A 9734-nucleotide genomic window follows, 5' to 3' on the forward strand; every position below is an offset into this window, starting at 1 on the left:
AGGAGTCGCTGCTCGGCGCATGCGCAGTGCGACGGCGCGGCGGGAGCCGGGGCCGGGGGGCGGCTGCGCCCTGCGCGCGCGCGGGACGAGCGGCGGCGCCCGTGCTGCGAGCGCCGAGCGCGTGCGCGGTGCGGGGCCCGGCACCGCCGGCACCCCCGGCACCCCCGGCACCCCCGGCACCGCGCCGCCATCGCACCGCCCTCACACCTCCAGTGCCTTCCGCGCACCAGCACCCCTCCGCCATGCGTGCAGCACACCTACGTCACGTCTACATCACACCTCCATTGCCTCTGTGACCTCTGTCACACCCCGTCACTGTTGCCTCACGTCCTCCATCAGCTGTCACCTCCATCCCACTCCAGTCACCTCCATCACATCCCTGTCACCTCCATCCCACCCCAGTCACCTCCATCCCACCCCAGTCACCTCAGTCCCACCCCTGTCACCTCCATCCCACCCCAGTCACCTCCACCCACCCTTGTCACCTCCATCCCACCCTTGTCACTTCTGTCCCACCTGTATCACTGCTGCCACACGTCCTCATCAGTGGTAGGTGTCCCTGCCCATGGCACAGGGGGTGGAACTGGGTGATCTTTAAGGTCCCTGTCAACCCAAACCCTTCTGTAGTTCTACGGTTCTATGTCTCTATCACCCCCATCACCACTCCAGATGTTCTCCATCACCTCTGTCACACTTGCATCCTCTCTGTGACATCAATCACACCTGCATCCCTTCTTTGACCTCCACCACACCTCTATCATCTCCTCCACACCTCCATTGCCTCCATCATGCCTCCATCACCCCCATTATATCTCTATCACCTCTGTCACACCTTCATCACCTCCTTCACCTCCATCATACCTCTGTCACCTCCATCACCTCTGTCACACCGCAATCAGCTCCATCACACCTCCATCACCTCCACCACACCTCCATCACCTTCGTCACCTCCATGACCTCCTTCACACCTCCATCACCTTCCTTGGACTCACCGGCAGAGGCACGGATACATCCATCTCCCACTTTCCCCTTGGCTCCATTAAAAGCAGCTTTTCCCCGCTCTGAAGCCGGAGGCTGTTTTGCTGATTACTGGGAGGAAGGAGCGGGTGGGGTGCTGGATCCGCACGCTGCTGACCTTCCCCAGCTAATGGCAGGCTGTCCCGGGGATGCTAATTAAAAGCCAAATCGTTGTGATAGCAGTCAGTAACAATAACACTAAGGTGAGCAAGGTCATGGGGGGAGGAAGGCTCCTCATACCGAGAGCCGCTTTTCCACAGCACAGCCCCAAAATTAAAAATAACTGAATTATTCAGCTGTCCTTTATGTCTTGGTGATAGACAGCGTCAAATATTAACTTTTCTGCACTTATTCTGATTTTGTCCCTGTGTGGGGCAAGGGTAGCTCACACCACAGAGCACCCCAGGGCAGGGATTTGGGGAAAAGAACACGTTTCAGCAGAAGACTGAATTTGGCCAAGATTCCCGATGTTACAGCCCTGTTTGAGGGCTTGGCTAAATATTTGTGGCTCATGAAAATGTCCCTGTGGGGCAAGAGCTGTTTCCTACCCTGCCGAGCTGGCAACCCTGGCAGGCTGGTCCCTGCAGGGATGCCACTTCAGGTATGCACCGGCCCCAACTTTCCATATACTTCCATATTATTTGCATGGCAATTTAATGTTTCTTGCCTTTTTTAAAAGTTAAGTTATGCAAAGCCTCAGAAATAACCATGCTTCGAGATGGGGAAGCACAGAGTAGGCAATGGCTCAAAGCATCCCTCTGTGGACTGCCTCCCTGAGGGCTCTGAAAGGCTTTTTTCAAGCTATTGATTTTTTTTTTCAGGGACAGAATGGCTAATCTTGATTTTTAGTGAAAACCTGAACTAAGCCAGAGCTTGGCATCACCTCTCTGCAAATCACAGCTGAGGCTGTAGCTTCTTTATATACGCAGGAAGAGGGACCAGAGACAGCACCCACAAGGGCTAAAAACTGCCCCTAAAGGCACTGGGGTCCCAGCCCTGACAGTAACAGGACAGCCAACTCACGTGTCTGTAGGAAAACCCCTGATCCAACATACCCAAGTCAGATTGTAAAGGATGATAGAGAGGTAGAGGGGGCTTCCCCCCCTCCCCCCAAAAAAATCTTTTTCCAGTGGAATAAGACCAGCAAGAACCAAGCAAGAAACTTTCATATACATATTTATTGGATTAGAAATACTGTGCAGTTGATATCCCAGCATATGGATGCATTCCACACAAGCAGGAATTGCTGCTCCATTTGCCATGAGAATTCACCTTCACGCTGGCTAAAGCAAATGCAACATAAGGCAGCGCATCCCCTGCGGTCCTCAGACCAGTGCTCCTGTTACTTGTCTGAGTATAGACATCTATTGCTTAACAAAAAATAAAACCACACTAGTTCAAAACAAAAGATGCATAGCCTGAAAGCCAGAAGTGTTCTGCTGTGCCTCTTACTACATCTTGTCCCTTGTTCTGAGTCCTTTGATATTTTCCAGGAGGCTTCTTGTTAGGAATTTAGCTAATATGTCAATTTGCGAGCAGCGCTACTTATGAATATATATAACTTTTTTCCCCCCAGTAGGCCGTCACCAAGGATTGGTAGAAACACTTGGGTATTGATTTAATGAATTTACATTCAGGGAATGTGGCTGTGCGAGGTGGCACCCAGCAGGGCTCTGCTTGGGCTGGGTGCTGCCGCAGGGAGCCACTGCATCGGCTGGAGAGCCCCTTCCCACCAGCACAGGGAGCCAGCGGCTTGGCAAACAGCTCTGCCAAATGAGCTTAAAGACTTTCCCCACCGCACAAAAAGGCTGGCCAGGTTTCTCGGGGAGGAACGTGCAGGTTTATTCCCATTTTGTGGATGAAGGGAGTTGCCCACAGCAACTCCAGCTCTGCCTGCAGCACCAGGCAGGTTGAGGACACCCCTACTGATGTCCCACACTGCTTCTCCCAGCCCAAAGCCTCCCCCTCCCCACCACAGGGCTGCGGCCCCCTGGACTTGCCCAGGAGGGGTGGGCAGGCTGGACCCCGGTGAGCTTTCCTGCACGCAAGGGCAGTGGAGCAGTCTGGGGGGGCTGCGAGGAGCCCAGCAAATCTGGCGTTATCCCTCCCTGCTCGCAATTACACGAGATGAACAAGCCTCCAGTGAAGCAACACTGCGAGGGGCTGCGCTGGCTTCCAGAGAGCGCTGGCAAAGGCAGGCTGAGTGTCTGAGTCCAAGGGCTGGCTTTCTGCAAAGCGACACGTCCTCCCACAGCTTATGCTGAGTTCTTCACGGGGAAACGCTTCTTAATCTGGAAGCACTCGCATTTCTTGTATTTCATTGTCAGTCCATACTGAGGAGTGATGTCCACCTCCTCCCCAGGGAGAAGGCTGAACTCCAGCTGCTGCAGCATGGTGGTCAAGAAGAGGAAGATCTCCCACCGGCCTATGGACTCCCCGATGCATCGCCTCTTCCCCAAGCCGAAAGCCATCACCTTGTCACTCTCTGTCCTACTTATTTCAGTCCCTGCAGCATTGAGGAACCGCTCAGGGTTGAAAGTTGAAGGGTCCTTCCAAAGGGTCCTGGAGCAGAAAGGAGACATGCTGAAGGGAGCTGTTTTCAGCCATTGTGGTAGGGACAGCAATAAAAAAAAAAACCAAACAAAAAACCAAAAACAAAAAAACAAATCCTCGCAGAGAGCAGCACTGCAATGCTTTCTCATTTCACCCTCCAAAAACTTTGGCAACCTCTACCCCAATCTAAAATGCCAACTAAGTGTCAGACACCATCAGCTCAGTCTACTGAGACCTCTATTTCAAACTCTGATTGTGTTTGCCTGTGCAGATACCAGAGATGGATTTAATTCAGCATGCAATAGCGAGAGATCCTGCAGTTTCAGCCAAAAGGAGAGCACAGAAATCGGTCAGCAGCTCATAAAAAAAAAAAAAAAAGAACGGAAACCTGAAGGTTTTGCTGGTAGAACTCAAAGAGGGAAAACTTCCCAACCTGTCCCAACTCAGCTGCTGGGAGGTGCCAGGTGGGATTTTCCAGTGTCTTAGCTAAGAATTTATGCTTGGATATGGAGAATCCTCTCTGACCCTAAAGACACTGTCCTGTTGCAGTGCTCACCAGCACAAGCAGAAGAAAAGTTTAATGTTTCTGCACTGCTGGGCTATTTGGATACAAGTCTCTTGAACTTCTGATCCAGAACACCTGGTTTGGGAACCACCTTGTGTATCAAGCCTTAGTCAACTTACTGCCCCCCAGGAGGGTTTCTACTGGAGAGCAGTGGAGGAGTAAACCAGGGCTTTGGTTTCCAGAGCCCCTTTCAATCACCAAAGCTGATTATCAGCAATAACAACATGAGCCTATTGAGTTTAACGAGAGGCACGTCAGGGCATATTTCTTCCTGAAAGAGGGAACCAGGCTCAGCTCTTGCTGAGCACATCCAGAGCCGTCAACCCAGATCACAAGGGCTGCTTGGCAGCAGGATCTACTGATTCCTGATTATTCAGCAGCCCAAGCTGCCAGCCCTTGCACGTATGTGGAAAGTCCGGTGCATTGAGGACATCACATTACTGCACAGAAATTGGGTAAGCCCTGGTGTTGGGGACTTGCTGAACTGGTGACCAAGTCAACCCAAGGTGGCTCCATGCCCCGGAGAGCCAAGGCTGGGCTGAGGAAACCCACGTGATTTTTGGTCCGATCTGCCTTTTCCTGCCTTCGTGGCCCATCTGGCTTTTGGCATGTTGCTCTAAAGGATCAGAGTGATCTTAAAGCCAAGCAAACCCACGGCAGCCTGGGTGAGCACGGGGGGTTTGGGATACTCACTCATCGTGATTCACTTGCCACTGGTTGATAAACACACAGGTATCCTTGGGGATGTAATAGCCATTCAACACTGTCGCTTTTGTTGTACTGAAAGTAATAAAGGCAGGGGGGAAGAAAAGTTAAGAGGAGACCCACAGCTTTGCAACAAAACAAAGCTTGGCAAGCCCTAGGGGCGTTCCGTTTTCAATACCCTATTTGTACTTCTAGAGCTGGCTAGAAAATACCCCGGTTTGTATTTCAGAGACTAAATAGTCTTGGTTAACACTTTTCCTCAAGCAGAAAGATTTTAGTTTCAGGAAGCTGGATGAGTTGTGTTGTGGTTTCTTCCAAGGCAGAGGGAAGTAAAAACCCAGGGGTGTTCACCATCCCTCTACTAGCAAAGGCTTTGGAATAAAACTACCCTCAAAGGAAAGGATTCACCCCCAGGAGGGCAAAAAGCTGGGCAACAGATGCAGCCACAGGCGCCAGCACTATCAGCGAGCACGAAAGACACAGGGAGCTTTAGCACAAGTAACTCAGGCTGTGCACTGGAATATTTCCCCGTAGCAGGGACTGGTTCCCAGGCAATTATCTGCCAAAATGGCACTTCCCAGAAAAACACTCCAAAAAACCCCCAACACCCCAGACAACATGTCAGCCACTCCAGCCCGTACCTGTGCGGGATGGTGAAGGGCAGGAAGGAGGAGTGCCTGAACATCTCCAGGATAAAGGCTTCTGTGTAGGGCAGCATGCCCCGGTCCGACAGCCTCGGTCTCCTCTCCCAGCCGATGGTCTGGTCTGTGGGAGGTCGAGAGAAGGGAGTGGGTTGGGGCCAGCCCTTGCCAGAGAGTTTTTAGCCCTGGCAAAAGCAGGTTCATGGACTCACCTAGTTCTTCATGGATCTTCTTCTGGATGTTGGGATACAAGGCAACATACATGAGGCTCCAGGATAGGCCAGTTGTCACAGTGTCAAAACCTGGGTGGATGTGAAAAAGATACTTAGTTACCAAAAGAGGACAGGCTAGCAGGTATTTACAGATCCCATCACTCCAGACGTTTGCCTTGGAGCAGTTCCACCATCAGCTATGACCAAATAACCATTTGCTCTGGTCACTGCTCAGGAGGGCACCCAGGAGCCCAGCAGCAGCTCCAAACACTCAAGCGTGGCCAGGGTCTCACCCCAACAGCTCCAACGCCCCCACCCAGCCTCCCAGCAGCAAGGCTTCACCCCCAGAAATGTTCCCACCTGCTCCAAAGAGGTCATTGACAATGCTGATGATCTTCTCGTTGGAGAGCAGGACACAGGCATCCTCCCCTGTGCTCTTCTCCTGGCAGTGCTCTATCAGCGAATCCGTGATGTCCCGGATGTGCTCCTGGGGAAGAGCAGGTGAGTCAGGGACATCATGGACATCCAGGGCTGGGGAAACCTCCCCCAGCCAGTGCCAGCTCTCGGGGGCATTAACTGCAGATTGGAGAGCTCCGAGGAGCTTTCCTGGGCAGAGGTGGGGGGACAAGGGAGTACCTTCTTCCCGGCATTGCCCGGCAGGCAGCAACTGACAGTTGTAGGCATCTCTAATCACATCCAAGAGCATTCCAAGCTCTTACCTTATCAAAGCTGGTGTAATGCTCCTGGACAATTTTTTGCACAAAGAAGCTGAAACGCCTGTTGATGTCCTTGAAGAGATGCATGGTGCGGCTGGGAAGATACCGTAGCATGGGGATGAAGTCTGCAGGGTTGCCAGCAGCAGCCACATCCCCAAATTCATTGCCGAGGTTCACCAAGCTGAGCAGCTCTTGGTCGTTGTGCTCGTAACGCTTGCCAAAGCAGATGGCACAGATGACATTGGCCACAGAAACCACCAGGTACCGGTTCAGGTCAAAGCTCTTCTCCTCATCCATCAGCTGCAGGAACTTGGTGACCAGGTAGTCAGCCTCCTTGGAGACGTGCTCCTCCAGCAGGCAGGTGGAGGAGGACGTGGGGCTGGGGGCGATGGAGAAGGTCTTCAGGGCGTTCTGGGCCAGCTTTCTGCGGGCTTTCCACACCTCCCCCGAGTCGGGGCTGAAGGCCAGGCTCTGGCCGTTCGAAATGTATTGGAAGCTGTGGAGGTCCGGGCGCCCCATGAAGTCTTCTCCTTGCTTCACCAGCGCTTGCTTGATGGTGTCCAACCCGCTCAGCACCAGGACGGGACGGGTGCCGATCCTCACCTCCATCACGTCCCCATACTTCTGGCTCAGTCTGGTCAGGACCAGGTGCGTGTCCTTCCTCAGCTCCAGCACGTTGCCGAGGATGGGGTAGCCTCGGGGTCCTGGGGGGCTCTTCAGCTCCTTGGGCACGTGCTGCTGGAGGGACTGGAGCAGCAGGAAGACCAGGCAGAAGACGGCAGCCGCGAGAAGGACCTCAGTGGCCGAGACAGTGCCTTGGCTTCCCACCAGCGACATCACAGCCTTCATCGCTGCCGGCATGTAGGAACCTTAGTAATAAGCCAAAGAGGCATCATGAAGGGGGGAAGTTCCCCAGGGCACCTCTGATTTGAAACACCCTTAGCAGTGACCGCAAAGGGCTGCGGGCAGGAAAGCTGGGCTTAACTTCTGATCCAGAGCTGCACCGGTTTTCTGCACTTCAGGAAACTGCTTGCACTTAAAAGCAGTTTTTGTGCTAGCCAGGAGTGAAAGGAATAGGTCTCAGAGCTATTTCTCTGTGTGTCAGGGAAGGAACCATGCTCTCAACTACTCTTTTCTACCACAAAGCCCTTTCCAGAGTGCTTGACTGTAGGAGAGCTGAATCCTCCTGACTGGAGTCATTAGGTTGCTTGCACCGAGCCTCTGCTCGCCACCAAACTGAATACAGCAGTGCTACTAATTCCTACGAAACCGATGGCCATGAAAGACATGGCTGTGGCATGGGGTGGCGGCACCAGGCTCCCAGCTTTGATAGGAATCCCTCAGAAAACCCTGAGCCAAGGGTAGGAAGAGGCTGGATTCGAAATCCCACCTGCCCTTGGGTTGGGCAGGGTGCCACAGCCTGGTCCCACAAGTTGAGGAGCCTGGAGGGCTGATGGGATCCCTGCACCCCAGTGGGTGCAGCCCAGCCAGGACCCTCAGCCCAGCCCGCAGCTGCCGATCGTGGCCACCGCAGGGCAAGGATCACCCCCAGGACCCCCCAGAAATCACCTTCCAACAGCTATGGGAAGGATGCTAACAGGGATTCGGGGAGCTAGAGCAGGGGGACCACCCATAGCAGGGCACCCCCTGGTTTTCCATCCCTCGGGGGTCCCGTGGGGGAGCTGGCAGTGCCCCCCGCACCTCTCCATCCTGCGGGCACAGCCATGCCCCCTACTCACCTGCGGCGCGGCGCGGCGGGGGGCCCGATCCTCGCGGCAGGTACCCCGCTCGCCCTTCGCTCCTGCTTTATATGCATCGCCGCTCGCCCTGATTGGCCCGGCCACCTCCCGTCACGTGACCGAAGCCTAATCAAAGTTGACGTGCGTCCAAACTCCGAAATAACTCCCCGGCCCCCCCCCCACCCCCCCGCACCCCCGGCCCCTCCGCTCCCGCTCCGCCCGTGGGCTGCGGAGCCCCGCTGCCCTGCCTGTCCCCGTGGGAGGCTGCGAGGGGGCGGGGGAAGGGGGGGTTGTCCCAACGGGCCGGGGGGTGCCGGTGCCTCCCGTGGGTTTCAGACCGGGGCGGGCATCGCGTGCGAAGCGGGCGGGATGTTTGGGCAACCCGCACCGCCCCGGTCACTCCAGTCACGCTACCGGCAGGATCTTAAAGGCGCCGGTCCCGAGCCCCGGTTCCCCCCACGACCCCCCGGGCAGCGCCCCGGCTCCGCCGCTCCCCGCTGTCGCAGCCCCCGCTGCGGGCACCCGGTTCTATGCAGCACCCCCGCCCCAACCCGCCGCCGGTGCCCGCAGCCCCGGGATGTCCCCGGTGTCCCGAAACCGCGGGGTGAGCGGGAGCGTGGGAAAACAGCCCCGGTGCGCGCGGTGCCGGGCGGGAGGAGGGGGTCACCCCCTCACGGTGCTCCTCGAACGCGCAGGGATGAGCGCTGACCACCCTTCCCACCGCGGTGCTTTAGCAATCCCTCCCCGGGGGCTTGCCCGTCCGCCCGCCGGTGCTGCCCCGTAAAGCAGAGGGAGGGGAGCCGGAGGGGGGTCACCGGCTCCGTTCCGCCCCCCGCCCAGCTACGGGGACGCTCTGCTGGTCCCCAGCCCGGACCGGGTCCCCCTGGGGAAGGGGGCGGTGGGGCAGCCCCAGGGGTCACGGCCCTCGCTGCCCCGGCCCAGTTAAAGATTGTCCAGGTTCGCGTGAGAAGCCACCGCGCCCTCTGTCACCTCCTGTCCCCTGCGGACAGAGCGACCCGGGGGTCGAGGTGGCACGGGGATGGGGCTGAGGTGCAGCTGGAGGGGGGGGGCACGTCGGGGGGGATGTTCGGGGGACCAAAGGGGGGTCTCAGGCAGAGTTTGCAGCTCCAGCCCTGCCCTCTCCATCCCCGGTCCTCGTGGGGTGACAGGCCAGGACCTGCCCTTCTGGGAGGACAAGGGGGACCAGCCTGAGCCGCAGATGTCACCCCCTTCACCCGCACCCCTGTCCCCAGCCCAGCCACAGAAGGATGGGAAAGGGACCGGGGGTCCCGCCCCGCCGGTGGGTCACAGAGGTGGCACCGGGGACATCGCGTGCGAAGGGGCTCCGGACAGACCCGGGAGGGCTGCCCCGGTCACTCGCAGTCACGCTATGGGTGGGTGGGGGGGGAAATGGCTTTTAAAGGACCAGGGCGGTGGCCTCACGTCCAGGAGCCTGGCCCGGGGTCAAGGCGGCGCCGGAGCCGCTCAGGATCAGCCCCCCCGGCTGCCTGGGGCTGGGGGGGCTCCCCAGCACCGGGGACACGTTCAGGGTAACGGGACTGCATCCCCTCTGCCATGGGATGCTG

General features: G+C 56.8%; 1 protein-coding gene across 1 annotated transcript; it reads right to left on the reverse strand.

Annotated features, from left to right (window-relative positions):
- Positions 1 to 2176: 2176 nt before the first annotated feature.
- Positions 2177 to 8309, reverse strand: LOC102056146 (cytochrome P450 1A4-like). The gene is made up of 7 exons (XM_005437451.3): positions 8149 to 8309; positions 6413 to 7278; positions 6054 to 6180; positions 5694 to 5783; positions 5482 to 5605; positions 4829 to 4915; positions 2177 to 3579 (listed from the first exon to the last, which is right to left on the reverse strand). The coding sequence occupies exons 2-7, from the start codon at positions 7268 to 7270 to the stop codon at positions 3273 to 3275; spliced, it is 1593 nt and encodes a 530-aa protein (XP_005437508.1). The 5' UTR covers positions 7271 to 7278; positions 8149 to 8309; the 3' UTR covers positions 2177 to 3272.
- Positions 8310 to 9734: the final 1425 nt, after the last annotated feature.

Source organism: Falco cherrug, chromosome 7 (assembly GCF_023634085.1).
Source record: "Falco cherrug isolate bFalChe1 chromosome 7, bFalChe1.pri, whole genome shotgun sequence".
Lineage (NCBI taxonomy): Eukaryota > Metazoa > Chordata > Aves > Falconiformes > Falconidae > Falco > Falco cherrug.

What these genes read in the sequence shown, in the direction of transcription:
- LOC102056146 (XM_005437451.3), bottom strand. Translation starts at nt 7,270, where the DNA reads ATGCCGGCAGCGATGAAGGCTGTGATGTCGCTGGTGGGAAGCCAAGGC. An exon ending in ATTACACCAGCTTTGATAAG is followed by an intron (nt 6,181 to 6,412) that starts GTAAGAGCTTGG and finishes GCTCTTCCCCAG; the next exon opens with GAGCACATCCGGGACATCAC. An exon ending in CAATGACCTCTTTGGAGCAG is followed by an intron (nt 5,784 to 6,053) that starts GTGGGAACATTT and finishes ACATCCACCCAG; the next exon opens with GTTTTGACACTGTGACAACT.